Source organism: Myotis nattereri (genome assembly GCF_964212035.1).
Source record: "Myotis nattereri genome assembly, chromosome: 3".
Classification (NCBI taxonomy): Eukaryota; Metazoa; Chordata; class Mammalia; order Chiroptera; family Vespertilionidae; genus Myotis; species Myotis nattereri.
Genome location: NC_138077.1, coordinates 200,672,779 through 200,698,833, shown reverse-complemented (window position 1 = coordinate 200,698,833; position 26,055 = coordinate 200,672,779). Strand labels below are relative to the sequence as shown.

At 43.3% G+C, this 26,055-nt stretch overlaps 2 protein-coding genes across 8 annotated transcripts in view; one reads left to right on the top strand and one right to left on the bottom strand.

Annotated features, from left to right (window-relative positions):
• The window catches only part of MTFR1L (mitochondrial fission regulator 1 like), a 12,377-nt gene extending 4,290 nt beyond the window's left edge, over nucleotides 1-8,087 (top strand). For 4 of the 7 annotated variants that reach the window (XM_081086623.1, XM_081086625.1, XM_081086626.1 and 1 more), the window contains 4 exons: nucleotides 2,650-2,759; nucleotides 3,283-3,494; nucleotides 4,669-4,990; nucleotides 7,105-8,087. In XM_081086623.1, coding sequence (XP_080942749.1) covers nucleotides 2,650-2,759; nucleotides 3,283-3,494; nucleotides 4,669-4,990; nucleotides 7,105-7,210 — 750 coding nt within the window. In that variant the 3' untranslated portion in view covers nucleotides 7,211-8,087. The remainder of the gene's footprint in view (nucleotides 1-2,649; nucleotides 2,760-3,282; nucleotides 3,495-4,668; nucleotides 4,991-7,104) is intronic. The other 3 variants (XM_081086627.1, XM_081086628.1, XM_081086629.1) reach the window with 1 other exon arrangement.
• Nucleotides 7,272-26,055, bottom strand: AUNIP (aurora kinase A and ninein interacting protein; the record flags this gene model as incomplete). The annotated part of the gene is given in 5 exon segments (XM_081086632.1): nucleotides 7,272-7,327; nucleotides 7,330-7,341; nucleotides 9,584-10,408; nucleotides 11,722-11,848; nucleotides 25,978-26,055. Coding segments are annotated over 5 exon segments (1,098 nt in total).

The window sequence follows — 26,055 nt, the reverse complement described above, 5'->3', positions numbered from 1 at the left end:
GGGATACATGGGCCCAGTGGTTACAGAAATGAAGGAGATGAATTTATATATTAGATGTTGACCTGTGAAGTCTGTGTAGGAGCTGGATCTGGAGTCAGAAGTAGTGTCAGGATTGGTATTAGAGTCAGGAATGGGGTTAGGAGTGTGTTACGGGATGGAGGGGACCATCCCATAGCCCAGATTATCCAGAATTGCCTAAAGGGCACGAGTGGGATGTGGCCCTAACTGCCTCAAGTATCAGAAACAAGGGGAGCACAGCTAGGGAGTATGGGGGACTTGGTGGAGGATGCTCCAACACTTGGTTATAATCTCCCCAGTCCTTTGGCTAAATATTGCCTGACAGAGCTAATCAAGGGCACAGCTTTCCACAAGGTAGGGGGAGTATGTTAACTAGTACAAGCATACCTCAGAGGTATTTTCAGGTTTGCTTCCAGATCACCACAATAAAGCAAGTTGTATGTAATCTTTTTTACTCATGGTCTTTCCCTCAATTGTAAAAATGCAGTATCTGTGATGCTCAGTAAAGCAAGGTGTGCTTGTATCAGTAATACCAGCTAACCTTTACTGAACACATGCTGTATGCTAAGGCATTGTGCCCACTACTTTATGTTCTCATTTAATTGCCAGTAGTAGAGCGCTGCTCTAATCAAGGAAAGCTTCCCTAAATGGCCCACCTTAGCAGCAGCTCCTGAGTCAGTGGAAGACCACTTCACTCCTGTGAGACCCAGGATCCCTATCTAAAAGTGAGAGCCATCAATTCCTGATCCACCTACCAAACAATTGGTAGCAGGAACAGCTGAATTTAACTTATGTATAGGTGGCTTTTTGAGAAATTACCCCTGAATTTCTGTTGTAAATTACTCTAAAATATTATTTAAGGAAATCTTTATTTTTTTTTTTAAATTTACACACATAAAAACATTAAGTTATGGAAAATAAAGAGAAAAGAGCCCAGAAAGGGTGGCTCGGTTGGAGTATCAACTAGTATGCCAAAAAGTTTGCAGGTTCAATCCTGGGTTGGGGCATGTACAGGAGGCAACAGATCTCTCTCTCTCAAATCAATAAACATATCCTAGGGCGAGGATTAAGAAGAAAAAGGAGAAAGGAAAATAAATTACCTCTAATAACATTGTCATGACAGTAACTATTGTTTTGGTATAGTTCTTCTTCTAGATGTATGTTTCTTTGTTTTTTTGTTTTCACACTCAACATGATTGAATACTAATTTTTTCATTTAATTTTAACAGGTGTCACTCAGACTCAGTTACCCGGTTGTTGTTGTTCATTTGGGTTGAGGGGTTATTTTAAGGAATCCTACTATATTCCTTTTATATAATTGTGTCTTTTTATTCAAGTCTAAATGTTCAAATTACCAAGTTGGCTTAAAACAATGTCACACCCTAGCCTGTTTGGCTCAGTGGATGTTGGCTTGTGGACTCAAGGGTCCCAGGTTTGATTCCGGTCAAAGGCATATGCCTGGGTTGCGGGCTTGGTCCCCAGTGGAGGGGTGTAGGAGACAGCCAAGGAGATGATTCCCTCTCATCATTGATGTTGCTGTCTCTCTCTTCCTCTCTAAAATCAATAAAAAAATATTTTTTTTAAATCTTAAAAAATAAATAAAACAGTGTTGCTATAACAGTGTAAATCCCAATTAGCTACAAAGATGTGATCAGGAGCTAGCCAGAGGAAACTTCCTGTTAAAACTTCCTGTTGATATCAATAATCATGAGATTATTGATATCCTTGTACCTGTATTCTCACAACCAGAGGGAAAGACACTAGTAGGCAATAGCCCTTTCTGTTAAAAGGTAACTGGCCTGTTCCACTGAAGACCCCCTTTCCTGTAAAAGACAAGATTATAAGCATTTAGGCTGTGGGCTATAACAGTGTTACAACTACTCACTTTTGCAGTTAAAACTTAAAAGCTATCACAGACAATACATAAATCAGTGAGTCCTGACTGGTGTGCTCAGTTGGTTGAGCATCATCCCAACCACCAAGAGGTCGCTGGTTGGATCCCAGGTCAGGGCACATGCCCAGGTTGTAGGCTCAATTCCCAGTAGGAGGCATGCAGGAGGTAGCCAATCAATGTTTCTCATCAATGCTTCTCTCTCTCCCTTCCTCTCTAAAATCAAAAACATATTCTTAAACACACACACACACACACACAAATTGGTGAGACTGTTTTTCAAGTAAAACTTTATTAAAACAGAGCCCATCCCTCCTCTAGGCCACCTGTTTTGCTTGGATACAACAGCCTCATAACTGGTTTGTTCACCCTCCCATTCGTGTTGCACGCAGCAGAGTAATCTTTTAAAGCCTAAAATCGAATCCTTACTTAAAACTTCCAGTGGCTTACTATTGATCTTAGAATCAAAGTTCCTAATTTGTCCAACCTCTTACAACCTCCTCACCCCCATCCTCTGTTTTAGCCATGCAAAACTATTTGTAATCCCACAACTCGCTTCTGGCTGCTTATTCAAGCTGTTTCCAACCTGGAACCCTCTGAAAGAGAAAACAGTAGGCATGGATGAGAGCCAAGAAGCCTTTCTGACACCCCAGTGCTGAACTAGGTACCCTCCTATGTATTTTGCCCAGATTGATTATCTCATCATAATGTGTTTTTTGGTGAATTTTGCTTCCCTATAGACCCTGCCCAATGTCTCTGATCTGTGTCTGAGGGATGTGCCCCCAGTCCCTACTCTGGCTGATATCGCCTGGATTGCTGCAGATGAAGAGGAGACATACGCCCGGGTCAGGTAGGCGAGGCAATGGCCAGACTGTTGGGGAATGGGGAGCTCCTTCCCTGGTGAGGCAGGCAGCAGGGGGAGGGCTTGTGAGAGGCTGAGGGCAATAGGAATAAGATCTCTGGGCTCAGAATGGAAGCAGAACCTGGCTGTTAATCTTGTAGGGGTGGGTCAGCGGTTCTCAACCTGTGGGTTGCGACCCTTTCACAGGGGTCGCCTAAGACCATCGGAAAACACATATATAATTACATATTGTTTTTGTGATTAATCACTATGCTTTAATTATGTTCAATCTGTAACAATGAAAATACATCCTGCATATCAGATATTTACATGACGATTCATAACAGTAGCAAAATTACAGTTATGAAGTAGCAACGACAATAATTTTATGTTTGGGGGTCACCACAACATGAGGAACTGTATGAAAGGGTCGCGGCATTAGGAAAGTTGAGAACCACTGGGGTGGGTGAAGGAATTTTAGAAGGGGCTAGTGGCCAGCTGACTCTGATATACCCATCTTTCCCTGGTCCAGGAGTGATACACGCCCCCTGAGGCACACTTGGAAGCCCAGCCCTCTGATTGTCATGCAGCGCAATGCCTCAGTGCCCAACCTGCGTGGGTCCGAGGAGAGGCTCCTGGCCTTGAAGAAGCCAGCCCTGCCGGCCCTGAGCCGCACCACAGAGCTGCAGGATGAGCTGAGCCACCTGCGCAGCCAGATTGCTAAGATAGTGGCAGCAGATACAGGTGGGAGGCTCTGAGTCAGGGCCAGAATATAGCAGGCTGTTCCTCTTCCCCTGGCTCTTGGACAGGCTAGTGGTAAAGAAAATGAGGGTCCCTGGTTCAGGTGGACTTGGACCCAGCACTCGGTTGCTCTGAGGCCTGGTTAGTCTATCGTACTTCTTGGATGGTTTTTGGCAGTTATTTTGAGCTTGACTTGCTTGGTCAGGAACAAGATCTTCACTTAGCCTGTGACCCCAAGCAGGTTCTCTCCCGTGGCCACAAAACCAACACCCTCTGCCAAGTGTCTCTGAGATCGTGTCTTCCATGAGCCCTCAGCAGCTTTCCTTTTCCATATAAGAAATAAGCATCCCCTTTGAGCACCTGTCTTCTCTTCCCTTGTCCTGTCTATCAGAGACCACCTCTCCATCCCTCCACTTTTCTGTCTGCAGCTTAGAACAATGGAAAAGGATGGGAGTCTGCCTTTACTGGTGGCATGAAATACCAATAGGTGCCTCTCCCAAGCAGCTCAGGGTTTATTCATCCCCATATTCCTTTTTTTTCCCCCCTCCTAGTTGAGCTCAGTCAGTTCCTAAAGCTTACCAGGTGGTAGAACGTGAAAATTAGTGTTCTTTTTGAAATCATTTGTTGTTTTTTTATAGAGGAATTGCATTTATTGGCAGCTAAGAGACAAGCTAAAGTAGTTTATGAAAAACGAGTGTTTCTTAAAAATTGAGGAAATTTGTTAAAATTTGGGGAACTAGGAGGAGGGTCACCATTCTATTGCTACAGAATGCTTCTTCCAGCCACAGACAGCATTTAAAGAGGGTAGTCAAAGCACTAGCCCAGTTAGAGAAAGAAACAAATTCAGGCCTTGGTCCTGTCGTTGTTTCAGTCTAAACAGGCTGTTACTCCAGAGCTCAAGGCGGAATGGGAGCTTTTAGGAGCCAAGGTCTTTATGGGGTGAGGGGGGAGGTGCTGTGCTCTCCTGGAACATGGAGGAGCCCTGCTTCTACATCTTGAAATCCTGAGAGGGAAGCATAGTGGAGGAACCTTCCTCCGGCTTACAGAAACCACCCTGGGCTCTTCTGGGATATCAGCCCAGGAAATGAAGGAATGGTAGGCAGTGCTTATGAGCAGAAGATATTACTGCTGTACTCTAGGCCCAATGTCCATCCATGCCTATTGTTTTCTCTTTCAGCTTCGGCTTCATTAACGCCAGATTTCTTATCTCCAGGAAGTTCAAATGTCTCTTCTCCCTTACCTTGTTTTGGATCCTCATTCCACTCTACAACTTCCTTTGTCATTAGTGACATCACTGAGGAGACCGAGGTAGAGGTCCCCGAGCTTCCATCAGTCCCCCTGCTTTGTTCTGCCAGCCCTGAATGTTGCAAACCAGAACACAAAGCTACCTGCAGCTCATCTGAAGAGGATGACTGTGTCTCTCTGTCCAAGGCCAGCAGCTTTGCAGATATGATGGGGATCCTGAAGGACTTTCACCGGATGAAACAGAGTCAAGATCTGTAAGTATTTGATAATGAGCTCTGGTGATCTATTTACTATTTTAGTTACCTGTGGCCAATGATCTAATAAAGGGTACTTACATAGCAAGTCCTCAGTAGTTGCCATGTGTTAACTTCATTCATAAACCTTGCCACCTGCCTGCTAATCCCTGGGGCCCCAGTTTGAGGAGTAACACTTTACATTTGTTGGGGTGATCTAATCCAACCAAATGTTAGACTAGTGGAATTTTACAGGGTTCCTCTAATCCCACTTCTGTCCCAGGGACTTTACCATTACCATACTGCTAATAAGTGTCCCCGTGTCCCACCCTTCAAAGTTGGGTTGCCTAATAATTACTTTAGTATCTCAAATTGGTAGACTTTTTTGGTGGAAGAATTTCATCAGGTTGGGAGTTTCTGCTTTGAAAGAGTGGTGTTATGCAAACTAACCCTGCAATTTCAGAGACTTGAGAACAAGAATTTTTTGAGAAGTTTCTAAACCTGGCTGCCCATCAGAATGCTCATATTGGAGGGGTGACCACCTTACAGTGTTCAGTGGGGTCTGAGCACCTGCATGGGACACACCGAAGGAGCTTATTTGCAGCTTTCTGGGCTTTAAAACAGTTAAGTTTGACATCCAGACTTCGGAAGGCCAGGATGTGCAGCTGTATTTGTTAATGTAGATTAAAAGCTCTTGTGAGAGAAGAGGGCTCTCTCCCAAGTTCCTGTTGAAGGGAAAGTTACTCACCTTGTGCAAGGACCCCTTTGTGTGTCTGGCCATTTCTGTCTGAAAACCAGACAAGGCTGTGACTCCCTCATTGTTTCCTGGTAGTGGATCCTTTAGGGAAGTCACTTTCACCTTCCTTCTCTGGCCCTAGCCAGGTTGGTCTTGGTCATACCCATAGTTCTTCGGTCTCCTGCATTCCCAAATTCAGCTGCTGCTATGGAGCTGCCCTGAGTCCTTCTCTTCTGGTCATTGACTTCCGAACTTTTTTACTTGCTTCTTGCCCCATATTACATCCAAGCCCCTCTTCCCACTTGTGTCCTGGGATCTTTTGTCCCTTGTTCATTGGAGGAGATGGGTTAATGACAAAGAGTGGGAAAGTAGCCCCACTAATAAAGGGGCAGAAATGTGACAGACTGAAGGCAATTACTCTTGTTTTTGCTTTCAAGGTTTAATAATCAGTCTTGACCCTTATATCTAGCAAAACTTCATGAGGATGTATGTATATGGATATAAGTCCGTTAGGATTTCAAGCAACTATTTTCCAGATATCTAGGACATACTTTTATGATGTGTCAGGTAATTTGAACCTACGCCAATTTGGAGTGTGTTTTGTTCCCACAGGTCCCTTATGTGAACATTTTACTATAAATTCTAGATCTCATTTTAAAAAGCTCACAGACCCCTTGATGGGGAGACAGAATAGTAGGAAACTTTTTGAACACCATTTCCCTGGAACTAATAAAGGTCAAAATGGACAAGAGATATGTCACTTCATCTGCTGATCTGGGGAAATGTTACTAAGAAAATATAGCACCGCCGAAACCGGTTTGGCTCAGTGGATAGAGCGTCGGCCTGCGGACTGAAGGGTCCCAGGTTCGATTCCGGTCAAGGGCATGTACCTGGGTTGCGGGCATATCCCCAGTGGGAGATGTGCAGGAGGCAGCTGATCGATGTTTCTCTCATCGATGTTTCTAACTATCTCTCTCCCTTTCTCTCTGTAAAAAATCAATAAAATATATTTAAAAAAAAAAAGAATATAGCACCAAAGGTGGGAGCAGAAGCTTGGCCATCACAGCCAATTCTAACTAGTTGATGGTCCTTTGTCCACATTTTATAGCCATCTCAGGAAATAGTAAAGCATTCTAGTTAAGAAATGAGATTTACAATCAGCTAGCTTGCTTTTGGACTCTGGATTCACCACTGGCTGACTTAGTAGCTTTGGGGAAATTGTATAACCTTTCTGTGCTTCAGTTTCCTCATTTGTAAAAGAGATTGTAACAGCACCTAACCTCGTAAGATTGTTGAGAATTAAATGAGATCATATTCAAAGACATGGAACACTGCCCAAGACAGAGCAAGTGCTCAAATTATTAAATTATTAATAATTAAGCTATTATTATGTCTCTAGGAACCGGAGTTTACTGAAGGAGGAGGACCCTGCTGTCCTTATCTCTGAGGTCCTAAGAAGGAAGTTTGCTCTGAAGGAAGAAGATTTCAGTAGAAAAGGAAACTGACAGCACTCAGCTCTGCACACTCAGTCTCCTGCTCCTGGAATTCCTTCAGTAGCTGCCTTCCTCACCGCAGATGTTTCTGTCTCTCCATCAGAAGTTTTCTGCAACAGTCTTGCCGAAAGCTAGAGCTTGGACTGAAAGAGCTGGATTATATGTTTCCCATCTTCAAACCTTAGCAGAAGCTAAGGCCTGTTGTGAGCTGAGAGACTTGTTACAGGTAAATGTATAGATTGGAATGTTTTGGTCTAAAAGCTGAGCTAGAAGTTTCTGGTTTTTCCTTGCCCCTGTGTGAAAATAGGTCCTGAATGACTTACTTCACTGCATAAGACCCTATATAACTGGTCTTACCGGACACTTTGTGCCCAGCTGTCACTTACTCTAGCAGCTTTCTTGCAGCAGAGAGAGCTCTCAGTGTTTATGTACATGTTCACAGGGCAGGAAAAATCTTATGCTGCGCCATCACAAACCAACACCAATGCCCAGCAATCACCCTCTTCCCATGTCTAACAACACCTAGATGTAGAGGTCGGCCCTCTGGACCAGCTGACATTTGGGCTGCTTCTGGGAGGCCTGGGCTGTTTTTTTCTTAAATATATTTTGTAATACTGTACAACCAAATATACCCTCCAAGGCCCCACTGACTGAACTCCTGCTCTTCCATGGACTTTAGTTCAAGCCCAGTAGGAAACAGAAATGGGGAGGGGAAAGAGAATACCATCTTTCTTTGAGGCCCTTGACTGCTTCTTTGCATTGGGCCAAGGTTTGTATCCACACCATGCATGACTCAGATGCCCTCAGGTCCCTTTCTCTGCAGTATGTATCCCGTGTGTGTTTGGGTTGAAGTACTACCTGACATTAAAGGATTTGGCAAGATACTGCATTTGCTGTGTCCATCTCTGAGTTACAATCACCTGATGTACCCAATGGGTATAGGATTCCTGTTAATTTTGTAGTATATGAACTTTCATAATGGGCTCCTGACGTACGCCTTTTCCTTTTAAAGTCCTGCTTTTTATTTAAAAAAAAAAAAAATGGAGAGATTTTGTCCTAAGCTCTTAAAGTGGTTCCATCTTATAACTTGCAAGCTTGCCCCCTAGGAGCCTCTTAGGTACTACACCTGCATCACAGAAAACTGCTACCTGATGGATAAAGTCTTGGATAGAACAAAGGTCAAATTAGACTCCTGTTCAGATCGGACCTACTGCAGTGACAGCATCTAATATTAAAAAGTTGCTTTTCGCCCTGACTGGTTTGGCTCAGTGGATAGAGCTTCAGCCTGCGGACTGAAGGGTCCCAGGTTCGATTCCGGCCAAGGGCACATGCTGATATTTCGGGCTCAATCCCCAGTAGGGGGTGTGTAGGAGGCAGCCAATCAATGATTCTCTCTCATCATTGATGTTTCTATCTCTCTCTCCCTTCCTCTCTGAGATCAATAAAAATAATATTTTTTTAAAAGGTTGCTTTTTCAAAAATAAAACTGGTAATGTTTTAATTACAAGAGCCGCTTGGTAAACAGTCATTTATTTGGACTCAGTTTTACAAAGGGAGTTCTCACCCACTTTGTAATAGAGGAGTGTTACAGTCACATCTAGATTGCTATATAGCTCAGGAATTTTAAGGAAGAGATATTTAAACAGAGACTATAACTTTAAAATGCTGTAAAGTCACCACAAGAATAAAATAACAACAAATAATACTGCTACAATTCTACCTTCTACCTATCTCTCTATCCCCCTGCTCCAGTTTACCACTCAAAAGTGTTAGGAATTAGTGGTCCCAAGCTTAGGTTGAGTAAGTATGATTACAGCCAGAGATTAAAAGTATACACATCTCTAAGAAGCAATGTCCCAGCCCTAAGTGGTTTGGCTCAATGGATAGAGAGCGTTGGCCTGCAGACTGAAAGGTCCCAGGTTCGATTCTGGTCAAGTGCATGTACCTTGGTTGCAGGCACATCTCCAGTAGGAGGTGTGCAGGAAGCAGCTGATCGATGTGTCTCTCTCATTGATGTTTCTAACTCTCTATCCCTCTCTCTTCCTCTCTGTAAAAAAATCAATAATATATATTTTTTAAAAAAGAAGCAATGTCCCAGTTAGGCATCTGAAAGAGCAAAGAGTTGCTTGAGTAATAGGTCCTTTAGTGGAGAGATGAACACCTCCCTTGCCTCCTCAGTGCTCACTGAATTCATACAAGGAATTTACTAGCCACCTGTTCTTCAGGGAAAGGCATGATGCCAACCATACTGTCTCAACAAGTATCACCACCGGCTTTATTTACACAAAATGTTCAACAACAACAGCTTCATTCCGTACCTCCCCAAGTATTTTTAAAACCAAACCCTCAAAGATATTTAGACTTGGTGTCTGATAACTTGGTTACCTTCAGAGTCCTGGGTAAAGAGCAAATCAGGCTGCAGGTTTAACTGAGTGAGCCTATCCTGGCACTGAGCCCCAGGGCTGCTAGGAAACTGCCCTAAACCCTGATTCCAACTGTTGGTTACCTCTCGGAAAGGAACTCTGGAGTTGTGAGCAATGACCCGCTGGCCCTGAGAATCCTCAGTGAAAAGCTGACTCCAGGAGTCCCTGTCATCCTTCTCACTGTCCCAGGAGACCACAGGAACAGGACAAGACCTTTGTTTCACTGCCTCTGTGCTTTCTCCACTCCAGGACTCCCTGTAAGTTGGACAGAGGACAGGGGCCTGCCTGTTTTCTTTGGCAGACCTCTTTTCCAATTCAGGCTTGTCCCAGGGCTGTAGGCCCCTGCCCCCAGGTGGTTTACTGCGTCTCTCCATACCCTGGCGGTTCTTTTTCTTAGATCCATGAAGCCGTTCCCTTTTCCAGGAAGAATCCTTCTCTCCCTCCTTTTGGTCCAGCAAGCAAGAACTCTCCAGGTCCTGGGTGAAGGAACAAGCCAGTGAGTCTTGATTCTCTCCAGCACAGACTAAGTTAGTCTCAGGCTGGAACGAAGACAGCACAGTCAAGAATGGGGTTCCCAGTCTGTGGTGGCCAGAAGCCTGGAGGGACTGAGGAGGAAGTCCAGCTTCCTGGATGTCTGTAGGGGTTGAAGAGGCTAAAGGGGGTGCCATGAAATCATCGCCCAAGCCCTGGGTCAGATGGTCAAGCTGGGTCGCATCTTTCTTAGACTCTCTGTTGGTCTGACTTCCTATATATGATGAAACACTCCTCTGATCACCATTTTTCTTTCCTAGTGAAACAGACATGAACACGTATTATTCTGCAGGAAAACTCTGCCCTGAGCAGGATTTAGCTGGTTCTTTCTGAAATCAGTATCAGCTATTATAACTACCTTGTGCAGGGGTCTTAGACTCTTCACATCCCTTGTGGCTGAGCTTCCAGCTTTCAATCTCTATTCTTGCCTGAATGATCTTTCTAAAACACAAAGCTTATATATCCCCCCTACTCAAATATATAGATGCTTCCCATGAGCTCCATAATAAAGTCAAACATGACATAATCAGACCACTTTTCCAGCTGAGTTTTCATATGTGAAGTTTATCACACTGCAGAAATTGTTTTGTGAAAGATTTGTCTATTTTGCCTAAAAATTCTATATAAACAGAATATACCAGAATTTTACAATTTGAAATGGAAAGTGTTTTGGGGGAAAGAAAAAAAAAGGGGGGTGGGGAGCCTGTCCTTGTTAAAGCAAAAGAGCTTAAGTTTTTGTTTGGGGTACGGAGAGTGCATTTTGAAGATTTATGCAAAGCAATCCTGGGTACCGCACCAAGAGTTAGAGCTCTCCTTTCACCTGGCAGGAACCTTGCTCAGTAAGTCCCAGCCTGCTCTGAGTCAGCTGGTCCCCTGAAGTGGGACATGCAGGCAAAGAACCGTGAAAGGATGTTGAGACACAAGCCAACTTTATGCAAACCTTTCTAAGAAAAAAACATTGTTGCACCTTGGCTAATTTGAGACGCTTCATACAAAAATATCAATTATCAATTAATCATGCAGACTACTTGTGGCCAATCCAAGACATACCCCTAACTAAAGGTCAGCTCCCCTATATACCCTCAACTCCCAAGTATACCTGTCCTCACTGCTCTGACAGGGAATACAAATACTTAATATTAGACTGAGCAAACAGAACCAGAAAAATATGTTTGTAAAAAGCATGTAGCCGAGACCGGTTTGGCTCAGTGGATGGAGCGTCGGCCTGTGGACTGAAAGGTCCCAGGTTCGATTCCGGTCAAGGGCATGTGCCTGGGTTGCGGGCACATCCCCGGTGGGAGATGTGCAGGAGGCAGTTGATCGATGTTTCTCTCTCATCGATGTTTCTAACTCTCTATCTCTCTCCCTTCCTCTCTGTAAAAAATCAATAGAATATATTTAAAAAAAAAAAAAAAGCATGTATATATTGCTTTTCAGAAGGCGATGATTTTGTTTTATAACCTCTTCTAATAGGTGAGCTATGCACTGGTGTCACTTATAAATGTTCCAGCATGAAACATGAATGCACTCCTTTTTGCTCCCTGGGTGCGCCCAGGCAGGTCACCATACCCGACTGCAAGGTGAAGAAGGAAGCGATGCTAGTCTGCCGAACGCCTGCAGGTGGAGTTCTTTGAGTAGCCTTTCTCTCTCTAGGCAAGAGTGGTAGCATTTTGGTGCTTGACTTGATTAAATGTGTCTGAAAATTAGGAGAAAAAGAATAGAAATTATTAATATCAAAACAGTTGCCAGTCAGGAGAAATTCAGTAAATGCCAGTGACTCCCCACTGGATCCTTTGGACTCCCCTCAGATCCTATTTCCCAGGTAGTTTTTGCTGTATATCATCTTCCATCATTTCCTGCAATACTGATGGTGTGTTTTTCTCAGGAATCACATATTCCAACTATAGCCCAATCTTTCTGCTTCCTCATGGAAATCAGGCTGACTAAACAAACAGGGTTTGTTGAAGGGATTCCGAGGATGAATTTAACAGTTACAAACAATGATTCTCCATCAGCAGCAATTGATGCATTTCAAGTTTTCAAATAGTCACACAGTGGTTAAGAGCGTGGCTCCTGAGTCACACAGCTTGGGTTCAAATCAATTCCAATTCTGCCTCTGCCACTTAGCTATATGACCCTCTGCAAGTTGCTTAATCTCTGTGTCTCATTTTCATGTGAGAAATGGGGTCAAATAACATTATCTATCCCACTGGACAGTGAGGAGGATTTGGTGAGTTAATTCATGTAAGTCTTACACAGTTCCTGGCACTCAGTAGGAGGAAAGGCAATGAAACAACATCAGTCTTACCATACTTTCATTTCAGGCCCCTTTATACTTTACAAAAAAGTATGAATTGGAAGATGGACCAAAGAGGTTTTGGAAGTGTCAGCTTTTATAACCTCATCCTTATTTAGTGTGGTTTTTTATTTCTATTTGCTTGCTATGGAATGCCTGAGAACTAGTGAGAATAGGGTTATATTCAATTTAATTTGGCTGTAAAAGTCAAAGAAGAAATGGGATTTACCAATATTCATGCAGCAAGTTAGAAGTAGGCGCGAAACCTGAACCCAAATTATTAATTCTAGCCCAAAGCTGACTTCATTTTATTTTTATATTTGGAAATTAAAAACTTAAGTGGTTGAAACGAAAAAAGAAATCCTGGATTTAAAATTCATACTTTGACTTATAATAGTGTATAGAACTCTCCCTTTTACCATACAAAAGTAGAAATCTGGATAAGTTACATGAAACAACTGGTTTTAGACAATGGATAACATTCAGTGCAGGATTGTGATCCCTGAAAAGGATTTTTAAGAAGGAAAACAAATAAGGTGAGCCCTGTGACCACCCTAGTTTTCTGTTTGAAAGAACTTGCCAGACTACAGTGTACAGAGTGGCAAGAGTACCACATCTTGCCCTAACCCAGTGGTCAGCAAACTGCGGCTTGCGAGCCACAGGCGGCTCTTTGGCCCCTTGAGTGTGGCTCTTCCACAAAATACCAACTTCTGCACATGGGCCATGAAGTTTCAATCTCACTGTACGTACGCACCCGCACGTGGTATTTTGTGGAAGAGCCACACTCAAGGGGCCAAAGAGCCACATGTGGCTAGCGAGCCGTGGTTTGCCGACCACGGCGCCTAACCGGTTTGGCTCAGTGTAGCGTCAGCCTGTGGACTGAAGGGTCCCAGGTTCGATTCTGGTCAAGGGCATGTACTTTGGTTGTGGTGGGCACATCCCCAGTAGGGGTTGTGCAGGAGGCAGCTGACAGATGTTTCTCTCTCATTGATGTTTCTGACTATCCCTCTCCCTTCCTCTCTGTAAAAAAATCAATAAAATATATATTTTTTAAAAATTAAAAAAAAAAGGTACCACATTTTGCTTGATGGAGTAAATTGTGATTAGAATTTGAGGAAGCTGAGGTGGCTGGGATTTGCAGCACAGAGAAATACATCCAGAAATCTATATAGAGATCCCTTGAGTCTATTACTGAATACTAACCTACCCATGTGTTAGGTGACAACCCATGGGGCCAAAGAAATGCCAGGATTGCAAACTGATTAATTCCCAGAGCTCACACAGGTCTGGGATAGTTTATAGCCACAGTAGAGGGACCTCCTTAAATTTGGTGGAGTTCTCAGAAGGATCACCCCTAGACTTAGAGCTAAACTAGCCCTAGAGCAAAAGCTATTCCAAAACAGCCTTAACAAAGCTTAGAAACAAACATTTACAGTAGCAAGCTGATTAGCAAGTAACTCTTTACCTAAACAAGTTTCAATATTCTTTCAAAACAACAAAATCTAGACACCTAAAAATGTAGCACTGAAGTTGCTAGTATACAATAAAAAATTACTAGACAAAAAAAAAAAAAACATTTACTAGATATGTGAAGACGCAGGAAAATATTTTATTTTTATATTTGGAAATTATAAAAATTTGGGGTGAGGGGAATCAGTTAATAGAAACAGACCCAAGGATGACAGAATTAGCAGACAAACCTTTAAACATATATATATATATACACACATATATGTATATATATGTGTGTGTGTGTGTGTGCTTGTGTATATATATATATATCCCTAATACGCAAATAGACCGAACGGGGTGGAACAACCGGTCACTATGATGTGCACACCACCAGGGGGTGCGCGCGCGGACCATGGCAGGCGTCAGCCGTGGCGGGATGGTGGAGCGGGTAAGTGGGGGAGCCAGACCAAGGCAGGGCACCGGTCACTATCATCGGGCGAGCCTCTGGTGGATACTGAAAATTCTTTGCTCCTACGCACCACAGTCCCACTGGGTGCTCGCACCTGCTGCTGGCGCCGGAGCCACTGCTCACACCCACTGCCGGCACCCAGCAGTGGCCCCAATCGCCGCTCAGGGCTTCTCCACCTCCCCCTGCTCGTGAGGGGCAACTGGGGCAGCAGCCGCCACTCGTACCCACTGCTGGCGCCAAGCCCCAATTGTTCCGTGCCATCAGTGGGTGTGACCGGGGCCGGCGCCATCAGTGGGTGGGAATGGTGGCAGCGGGAGCAGGGCTGCCGGTAGACGGGACTGGGGGCCGCAGCAGGAGGATGGGCTGAGACCCACCCCTGTGCTCACCGCAGCCTTGAGGCCCACAGGCCCTTTCAAGGTGCACGAATTCATGCACTGGGCCCCTAGTTTAATATAAATATGCTCAAAGGTTAGAGACTACTGAAGAACATAGCAGTGAACCTGAAGACAATATAAACTATTCAAAATGAAGAGAGAAAAAAAACTGAAAAGAATAAAAGTTTTAATGATCTATGGGCTATCAAGCATACATATAATTAGAATTCCAAAAACAAGGCAGATGAGAACAAAATATACTCGAAGAAATTATGGGTAAAATTGTTTTTTAATTTGATGAAAACTACAAACAACTGTAATTGACTGTCTTTGTCAAAGATGGCCAATACAAGATCTCCTATTTCACATGCTCTTATAATGTGAACTTGCTACTCCTCCCATCAAGGGGTGAGATCTCACCTTGAACTTGGTTCTGAAGAACTCTGTCACTACCTGACAAAGTATGATAGAAGTAACAGTACATGATTTCCCAAACAAGGTCACAAAAATGCCTTGCTTTCTTAAGATGCTCACTATTTGAACCTGGCTACCATGCTATGAGAAGTCTAAGCAGGCACATAAGTCTCTAGATTTTTATGAAACATACATCCTAGATATATGAAATAATGTGTTAGTATGTGAACAAGTATTTGAGCACCTATGTGATAACTACTGGGAATATAGTGATGAACAAAACAGACTGTTTCTGCCCTGGTAAAGCTTATAGCTTAAGGGGGGTGAGGGTGGGGGACAAACTAATAATAGCTATTAAAATTACTACAACTAGCCCAGCTGGCATGGCTCAGTGGTTAAGTATTGACCTATGAATCAGGAGGTCACAGTTCGATCCCCAGTGTGGGGCATGCAGGAGGCAGCTAATCAATGATTCTCTCTCATTATTGATGTTTCTATCTCTCTTTCCCTCTCCCTTCCTTTCTGGAATCAATAAAAATAAATATTTTTTAAATTTACTACAAGTATGCTAAGTCCCATTAAAAAAACAAAAACAAAAAACTACTGTTTATCAGATGACAAACAGTAAGACCTCAATTAGCAAAACATGTAGGAATAAAGCTTTTCACCAACATGACCATACTTAGCAGGAGTAAATGGGACGTTTATTCCTTAGGTCAGAGTGGTGTCCTGAGTGATGTTGCCCCAATTGTAGATTTCTTAGAAGGATCCACATTTATCTCAATGGAATGTTAAGACTGAGTAAGAACAGGTCATCTGGAACTGAGAGGGGCCCAGGCTCAAAGTCCCTCAGTAGATTATCCCTCACCTCAAAACAAAGGCAGCCCCAGTGTATACATTATGCCTGTCTAATAGGCATAGGGTTCCTATAGGATCAAACCCCCTTGGTGAGCCATAACCTAGGTGTTAACAATTCTTACCCTATAAGAATGCCCTAAACAATCCAATCTCAAGGAACATATTCCCTCCAAACCAAAGAATCTCTCGTTCTTTGGTATATCACATTCATGGTCCCATCAAGTTTTCTTCTTTCAGAGTGATGGAAGGAAAAACTGACTTTCTACAATGACAGAGCTCCTGCTCTTCTTGTATTATAAGTATCCTCTGTGATATCTTCTTATAGAATGTGATGCTTATTTTATTTTTATTTTTTGGCTGCAAATCATCCCCAAATTGTGACCCTTTCTTATACTCCACAAAGTATCAAAGCAGATCTGGGATCATATACTTCACTCCTCTTCTCGTTAGAAAATGTTTTATTCTTCCACAGAATTTAATTTCACTTTAGCCTTCATTCTATCTTTTTCTCTTTTGATTATTTACCTATAAGCTTGTCTTCAAGTCCTGCTTTCAAACCAATTTAATTCCTTTACGATTCATGTGGCCTTCCGTACAAGTCTAGTACATAATTTGATCCAACTTCCTTTTTTATAATGGTCGCTCTGGTCTTGAATTTATATATAAGTCTCACTTTCCATATAAGCTAACATAGCTGTGAAATACATGAATGTTTGTATTTCATTCTTTTTGTCATACTCCCGCCTTTATGCTTCCCAGGGCTCATACTGATTTCTGCCCGCTTCTAGTCACTGACAGCATCATCACCAAGTCCCCCCTTCCTCCTTAGTCTCTTATAGCATTAATTTGATGACATTTTGAACAAAAACCTTTTCCAACCAGTCACTATCATGCCTCATCAAATCAGGCTGAAAGGATGTGCTATCTAATAAGGAAAATTATTTAAGGAGTCTGACCAAGAAAAGCTATCAGGATTCTCATCTCTAGCAATATAAATAAGCTCTGTTGAATTAGTAACAAAGTTTTAAATCAAAACTTACTTCAACCTTTCCAAACCTGCAAAACAAGTAACACCCTACCCTAGTTCAGGATTTCATAAACTCTTGCCTGGTCCTAAACTATTACAACAATCTCTTAACCGGTCAGGTTCCCATTCACTACCTGTTCAATCAGTCCCACATATAGATCAATCTTCTTAAAGAACAACTGTGATCATACCGTCACATTGTTCTGTCAATAGCTTCTCTGCTACCTATAGCATAAAGGGTGGACTATTAGACTGCACACATTCATATTCCAGTTTACCTTTCCCTCCATTACCAAAAACCCTTCATGTACCATGTATCACAATATTGAGCTAGATGCCAGTTCCTATTATGGCCTCCACCTTCCTCACTTTTGTGCTTCACACAGAAGGGCCTTTTTCACACCCAACTCTGAAATGCTACATATTCTTCAGCTCATCCCCAAACATTTCTGATTCCTACAGCCATATGTGGCCTCTTCCTCTTTTGAACTTCACATTTATCACTTGATATTTCAAGACTTCTCCTAGGATCAACATTTGACTCACTTTTCTTTCTATCCTCCACACAACTAGCTTAATTCAATAAATATTTTACAAAGAGGATGGATATATAGGAAGGATACATTCCTGTTTCTGTTTTATATATACCTACTCATTACATTTTCAACATCAACAACGCTGTCAGAAAACACTAACTACGGCTTTTCTAATACTGTGAGCAAAGCTAAGATGAGCTCCTGTAACTGTAAAACTGATGTCACACATAAGGTCCAAAACACAGATAGGATGAAAGGGTATAGTCACTGAAATTGTGAATGTTTACTCTAAAGGTAATTAACAAATTACCAAAGTAATCTAGAAACTGATATTTGAAAGAGAATACAGAGCCCAGAAATAAACCCTCAGAGAAGATTCAATGTGAATTGATAGTCTTTTCAATAAAACCAAAGGCAACAAAAGAAAAAAATGAATTGGAATTTATCAAAAGTAAAAATCTTTTGTGCCTCAAAGGACACTATCAAGAAAGTGAAAAGAGCCCTAACCGGTTTGGCTCAGTGGATAGAGCATCGGCCTGTGGACTCAAGGGTCCCCGGGTTTGATTCTGGTCAAGGGCATGTACCTTGGTTGCGGACACATCCCCAGTGGGGAGTGTGCAGGAGACAGCTGATCGATGTTTCTCTCTCATCGATGTTTCTAACTCTCTACCCCTTTCCCTTCCTCTCTGTAAAAAAATCAATAAAATATATTAAAAATAAAAGAAAGTGAAAAGACAACATATAGAATGGGAGAGATATTTGCAAATCATATTATCTGATAAGGGATTAATATCCAATATATGTAAAGAACTCCTACCCTAGCCAGCTTGGCTCAGTGGTTGAGTGTCGACCTATGAACCAGGAGGTCACAGTTCTATTCCCAGTCAGGGCACACGCCTGAGGTTCGGTCCCCAGTAGGGGGCGTGCAGGTGGCAGCCAATCAATGATTCTCTCTTATCACTGATGTTTCTATCTCTTCCTCTCCTTTCCTCTGAAATCAATAAAAATACATTTAAAAAAAACAAAACTCAAACAAACCTGTGTTTATTTCATAGCTACTTTAGGAAGCGGCAGGTTTCTACATTGTGTAAAAGAGAGCCTTTAGTGTTTTGCTATGGGCTGGAAGTCTTAAAGTCAGAGAAACAGGAACTAGTGGGGGAACCAAAGTTTTAAACAGGACTCTTTGGGAATAAACTAACGAGCCAGGAAATGATATCAGTGACTGTGGTCATAAGGTTCAGGCCTCCAGAAATCAGAGGATGGTAAGGCCTAGAGATCTTGGAGAGAGGATTCCCACCATACACTAGATCAGCAGAACAAATGTTTTCATCATTAACACCATGAAAGAAAATTGAGCCCTGGCAGGTGTTGTTCAATGGTTAAAGCATCAATCAGTCTGTGGACCTAAGAGTTTCCAGTTCAATTCCTGGTTGCAGATTCTATCTCCAGCCTTGGTCGGGTGCAGATGAGAAGCAACCAATCGATGTGTCTCTCTCATATCAATGTATCTCTCTCTCTCTCCCCCCCCTCCCTCCTTCAGGTGAGGATTAATAGAGGGGGGGAAGGGATGGAAGGAGGGAGGGAGGGAGGGAGGGAGGGAGGAAGGGAGGAAGGAAGGAAGGAAGGAAGGAAGGAAGGAAGGAAGGAAGTATAATTTGGGGTGACAGAGTTGCAGACATAGAGACAAATTACTGGACTCCTCTGTGGGTTACTCCCTTTCTCTCTCCTGAACTCTTCCTAATTCTCTTCCATTTCTCTCCTCTTTCTAAATTAAACAAGTATACAAGTTTTCACTCAGCACATGTGTCATTCCAGAATGTATTCTAATAATAAAAGGCTTATTCCTAATTCAGGAGTAATAAACACCTATTGCACATTTTGATCATTTTTTATAAATATGTGTATTTTCCCACCAACCATAAATTAGTCTTTTCTTCTATATTTGGGGAAAAACAGTCACCATTCTACCTGTGCTATAATATGATACAGCTTATACTGTTTTGCTTGTTAACTCACAAACTAGAGAAGAACAAAAAGGTTACCAAGGAAGCAAGATAACTTTAAACTACTGATTTAACAAGCTTAGTTAACACAAGGTCTTCTCTCAGGAATTCCTGCATTGTAGAAAATATGTTTCAGGTTTCTGAAGTGATCGAAACTTTAACTATTGTATAGAAGGGAGAGACTTTTGTATTTACTAAACAAAATCATAGGTTTCATATTCTTAATTTTAAAAACAGATACATTCCACTACAGACCTAGTGATTCCATTTCTAGAAATTCATCCTACAGATACATTCATATATTAGTATATGCAAAATGATGTGTGTATAAATTTTTCATTACAGAAGTGTTTTTAATAACAAAAGATTGGAGATAACTTTTCGTCAGTAAAGGACTGGTAAACACACACACACACACAATGCTATGGACTGAAATGTATCTTCCCAAAAGTCCTGTGTTGAAGCCCCAACCCCCATAAGTCAAGATCTGTCCATGTATGCCCTCTCACACCTTTTAGATCTCATTCACTCTTGTCTGCCTCATTCTGTTCAGCCATACTGGCCTTCTTCCCAAATATACACAAATCTCAGAGATACTGCAATTTGGTTTGACAAGAATATTCTGAAAAGTCCTAAATTAAATTGCAGCAGGCCAGAGACTGGAAGGAAGAGACAAGAAGGGGTTAATCAGTTAAAACTGCAGGCAAAAACCAACAAGACTGCTTACATTCCTGAGTGTGAGTTGGAACTTTTTTTTAATCCACACCAGAGAGAGAAGAGGAAAGGGAGGCAAGGGAGAAGGGAGGAAAAGGGAGAAAGAGAGGGAGAGAGAGACCAAGAGACCCAGATGTGCCTGACCAGGTGGGAATCAAACCAACAAACCTTCTGTGCATGGGAGGACGCTCACAGCCACCCATGTGTGTGTTGGAACTTTGAATTAACTTCCAGGTGGCTATTTCTGTCATTATCCAAGATAACAGCCAGGTGCAACTGAACCCTAGAGCCATCTCATCATGCATATGCATGAACTTTCTGGACCATTGCCCATCCATCCAAAGAAGCAAACACTTCCTCCTTACAGATTGTGCTTATCCCAGAACTAGCTCCCCTTCCCCTTCTCCCTCTCCCTTTATCTATATAGCCAATGTAAATTCTTTCCAAACAACTTACATCTTTGTATGCGCCCCAACCAGAGTGGAACCCACAACCTAGGTTGTGCCCTGACAGGGAATCAAACCCAAAACCTTTGGGTGTATGGGATGATGCTCCAACCAACTAAGTCACCTGGCAGGACAACCCTTTTTTTTTTAAAGATGTTCAGCTGTGGAAGTTAAAATTTTTTTTTAATAGCTTCTAGACCACCTCAATAAAATGAGAATCAGAACTGTAATCTTTTTGCTAGCAGAGGATTTTGCCTTCCATTTATAAAAATTGCAACATCTAAGAAGAACAATTTGTATCTCTTTCTCTCCCCCATCTCTCCCCCACTTTACCCCTCTCACCCTGCAACATGCACCAAGAAAAGGCCATGTGAGCACACAGTGAAAATGTGAGAATGTGGCCATCTGAAAGACAGGAAGAAAGTCCTCACCAGAAGAAAGTCCTCACCAGAACAGACTAAAACAATAATGTCTCATTAATGGATACTGTTCCATGTAATGGAATGCTATATGGTCTTTAAAAAGAATGGAGCAGGTCGAACCAAGATGGCAGCATAGGTAAACACCGGAAATTGATGCCTCCCACAACAACTTCAAAAATACAACAAAAAGACAAAACGGACATCATCCAGAACTACAGGAAGGCTGGCCGAGTGGAAGTTCTACAACTGGAAGGAAAGAGAAAAGCACACTGAGACTCAGAGGAGCTGCGGAAGTAAAGTGCAGAGGTACGGAGGCTCGAGCACACGCGCGGAAAGGGGCTGGCACCAGAGTACGCGGCTGTCTTTTTGAATCAGGAGGGAGTCACAAGCTCCCGACTGCTCTGAACTCCGGTTCTGGGAAGTCTCTGGGGACCCAGGACTCATACGGGGAGAAACTGGACTGTCTGGCAGCAGGCAGAACTCGGAACTTGAGGGCGGCTTTCTCTCAAAGGTGCTTGCAGCAATTAATGGGACACTGAGACGCGGGGCCCCTTAGGGCAGGGCTGAGGATCAGCCATAGCTGCTTGCTCCACCCTGTTAATTCCCTGAGACCCCGCCCCACCCAGGCTGCAGCAGAGGCTTTTGCATATGAATGCCCTGGCCCTTTGCAACCTGAAAATTACCTAACAAATTGCAGCTGGGCCAGACAGACCCAGAACTTCCAGAGAAGGCCCAAGGCCCCACAGCAGCTTGCATTGCTTCACAGCTGGGCCTCATCTGGGCACCTCCAAACTCCAAACAAGGAAGGGGAATCTGCAGATCTCCTCGTAGCTCCTGCTGGGTAGCCTCAGGTGGAGGCTAAATTAGCACCTCCTTAGATCCAAGAGCCAGTGTACACAGTGGTCAGAGTGGGACCATCCAGATTACAACTCCTCAGATCCATAAGGAACACACTCAGGGGGCAGACTCAGTGAGCACCAAAGCCCCATTGAAGCAAGTCTTGCCCCAGAGGGGTGTCTCCAGCACAGAAGTTCTCCCACTGCAGACACAGCTGATTCTCACAGCCAATTGGCCTGGAGGTCAATTCTTCCCAGTGATACCAACAATAATCACGGCATAACTACAACAAGACTGTGCACAAAGCCCACAAGGGGGTGCACCAAGAGTGCCCACCTCAGGTAACTGGGGAGGCTGAGCCACTGGGCCCTATAGGACACCTAGCACACAAAACCACTCTACCAACACAGGGAAGCATAAAAAATGCGGAGACAAAGAAACAGGTCACAAATGACAGAAATGGAGGAAAGCAAACCACTGGATATAGAGTTCAAAACCACGTTTATAAGGTTTTTCAAGAATTTTCTGGAAACCACCAATAAATTTAGTGAGACCCTGGAGGATATGAAAAAAGACCAACTAGAAATTAAGCATACACTGACTGAAATAAAGAATAATATAAAGAGATCCAACAGCAGACAAGAGGATCCCAAGAATCAAGTCAAAGATTTGAAATACGAAGAAACAAAAAATACCCAACCGAAAAAGCAAAAAGAATCCAAAAATATGAAGATAGTGTAAGGAGCCTCTGGGACAGCTTCAAGCGCACCAACATCAGAATTATAGGGGTGCCAAAAGAAGAGAGAGAGCAAGATATTGAAAACCTATTTGAAGAAATAATGACAGAAAACTTCCCCTACCTGGTGAAAGAAATAGACTTACAAGTCCAGGAAGCACAGAGAATCCCAAACAAAAGGAATCCAAAGAGGACCACACCAAGACACATTATACTTAAAATGCCAAGAGCAAAAGACAAAGAGAGAATCTTAAAAGCAGCAAGAGAAAGAAACTCAGTTACCTACAAGGGAATACCCATACGACTGTCAGCTGATTTCTCAACAGAAACTTTGCAGGCCAGAAGGGAGTGGCAAGAAATATTCAAAGTGATGAATAGCAAGAACCTACAACCAAGATTACTTTATCCAGCAAAGCTATCATTCAGAATTGAAGGTCAGATAAAGAGCTTCACAGATAAGAAAAAGCTAAAGGAGTTCATCACCACCAAACCAGCATTATATGAAATGCTGAAAGGTATTCTTTAAGAAGAGGAAGAAGAAAAAGGAACTCTTACCATTTGCCACAGCATGGATGGAACTGGAGGTCATTATGCTAAGTGAAATAAGCCAGTCAGAGAAGGATAAGTACCACATGATCTCACTCATTTGTGGAATATAATGAACAACATAAACTGATGAACAAGGACTGATCCAGAGATGGAGAGGCATTGATTGGACTGTTGGGCCTTGGAGGGAAGGTAGGGGAGGGTGGGGGTAAGGGGGAAAGATCAACCAAAGGACTTACATGCAAGCATATAGGCCTAACCAATGGACACAGACAAGGGGGAGGGGGGGAGGGCATGGGGGGGGGGGGGGTAACGTGGGGATAAGGACACATATGTAATATCTTAATCAATAAAAAATATAATTTAAAAAAAATGGAGCAGCTCTTTATGAATGCATATGAAATGATCCATAATGTGCAATAAGTGAAAAAGCAAATTGCAGAACAATGAATAATATGATCCTACTTATAAGAAAGAAAATATGATTTGCTTGTAGATGCATAGAATAACTCTAGAAAGATACATAAGAAAGTCATGGCCTTGGAGATGGGGAAGGATGGTTAGGACTATTAGACAGATACTTTACTGTATATCCTGTACATTTTAAATTATGTACCATGTGACTGTATTACCTATCCCCAAAACTTTGTTTAAAAAAAATTAAAGGAGCAGGTGGCTCATTTGCTACTTCTTAAAAAATGGCTTTAGTTGTAAGATGTGTTTGGGTTTTTTTCCTCTTTTTAAAAATATATTTTTATTGATTTTCAGAGAGGAATGGAGATAGAGAGATAAAAACATCAATGATGAGAATCATTGATTGGCTGCCTCCCACGCTGGGGATCAAGCCCACAACCGGGACCCGTGTCCCGACCAGGAATAGAACTGGCGACCTCCTGGTTCATAGGTCCACACCCAACCACTGAGCCGAGCCGGCTGGACTTTTTTGTTTGTATTGAATTCAGAGAGAGGAAGGGAGAGGGAAAGAGACAGAAACATCAATGATGAGAGAGAATCATCTACCTCCTGCACACCCCCTACTGGGGATCCAGCCCACAACCCAGGCTTGAATCCAGACATGTGCCTGGACAGGAGAATCGAACTGTGACCTCCTGGTTCATAGGTCAACGCTCAACCACTGAGCAACACCTGCTGGGCTGTAAGAGGTTTTTTTTAAACAATACTCAATTGTTTTTACTCAAGCAAGCTGTAACCCCCAAAGAAAAGACTGTCATTCATGGTTTAGATTAGGTTAACGGTCCAGTGGTTGGCAAACTCATTAGTCAACAGAGCCAAATCTCAACAGTACAACGACTGAAATTTCTTTTGGGAGCCAAATTTTTTAAACTTAAACTATATAGGTAGGTACATTGTGATTAACTTAATTAGGGTACTCCTAAGGCTTAGGAAGAGCCACACTCAAGGGGGCAAAGAGCCGCATGTGGCTCCCGAGCCGCAGTTTGCTGACCACTGGGTGGTTAACCGTTAACCACCTGGTCTTGAGACTATTATGCAAACTATCCAGATTCAGCACACCTGGCTAATCTCAAGTCCCGTTCGACCTGCTCGGTTAAATCTTCCTTGATAATCCCAAATCATGATCATCCCTCTCACCTCCAAAGTCCCCTTTCCCTTGAAACACCCACCTGGGCCGATACTCTGCCTTGTAGAAGAATAAGAACACTGGCCTCTGCAGCAGTAAGAACGGGGTTTGAGCCCCTGCTTACGTGGGAATATTTCTTAACCTAAGCCTCGATTTTTTTCATCTTTAAAAAAAATAATGGCAGGATCTACATCACTGTGTTTTTGTGACTGCCTACCATTAATGAGACAGGGGACACTTCAGCCAAGTGCACCTCCTTTCTTCCCACTTTAGAGCAAGAATCCTGCCCTCGGTGTGTTCTGAGCCACAGTTTTCGTGTATAAAGTGGGCATCATTAGTCTCCCTACCATATAAAGCTGCACCAACAAGATAACATGTCTGAAACACTCAGCACCATGTCCAGCATAAAATGCTCAAAACAATGAAGATTACCTCACACTTTTGCTCCTTTGTAACGACTGACACAGAATCCTGAACGTGTGGCAAACCTGGTGTGATGGCCAACCTTCCCGGTTGGATGCCCCGGGCGGGCCGCCGCCTCGGGTCCGCGTGCCCCCAGGGCGATGGCGCCGACACCGATGGCGCATATTCAGTGTTTAGCACCGTGTCTGCACCCAGTAGGCGCTCAATAAGCGCGGGGCCGGCTCCCTTCCCCGTCTCTTCCATTCTTTCCCCCTGAAGTTCGTGGTCCTCTCAGGTAGACCGCCTGCAAGCTGGCGGCTACTCAGAATGAGAAGATCCCAATACTTCAGCCTTTTCTTTCCTTTTTTTCTTTTTCTTTCATTTTCAATATTGCCATTATTGCAGGTCCCCCCACCCCTCTTCAGCCTCTCCTCCGGCCGCCTCGGGGCTCCGAGTCCCTGAGGAGTCGCCCCACACCTCCCAAGTCCCAGTCTCTGCGGATCCCTCCCGTCCGCCTTCCTCCCGCCCTCCCCAGACTCCATGTTTCACCCTTTCTGCAGACTCCGCTCCCTCTCGCCTTTGAATTCCCAAAGCTGTTTCCTTCTCAGTCCCTGACTTTACCTTCATCACCTCCCGGTCCCCCAAAATGTCCCTCCCCCCTCCCCAAACACCTCTTGCTCCCCACCATCCCACCTGCACCTTCCGCCTCTTCAGCGCCGCCGCGTCCAGCCACACGCCGCAGGCCTCCTCCTCGGGGTCTGAGCGCCCCAT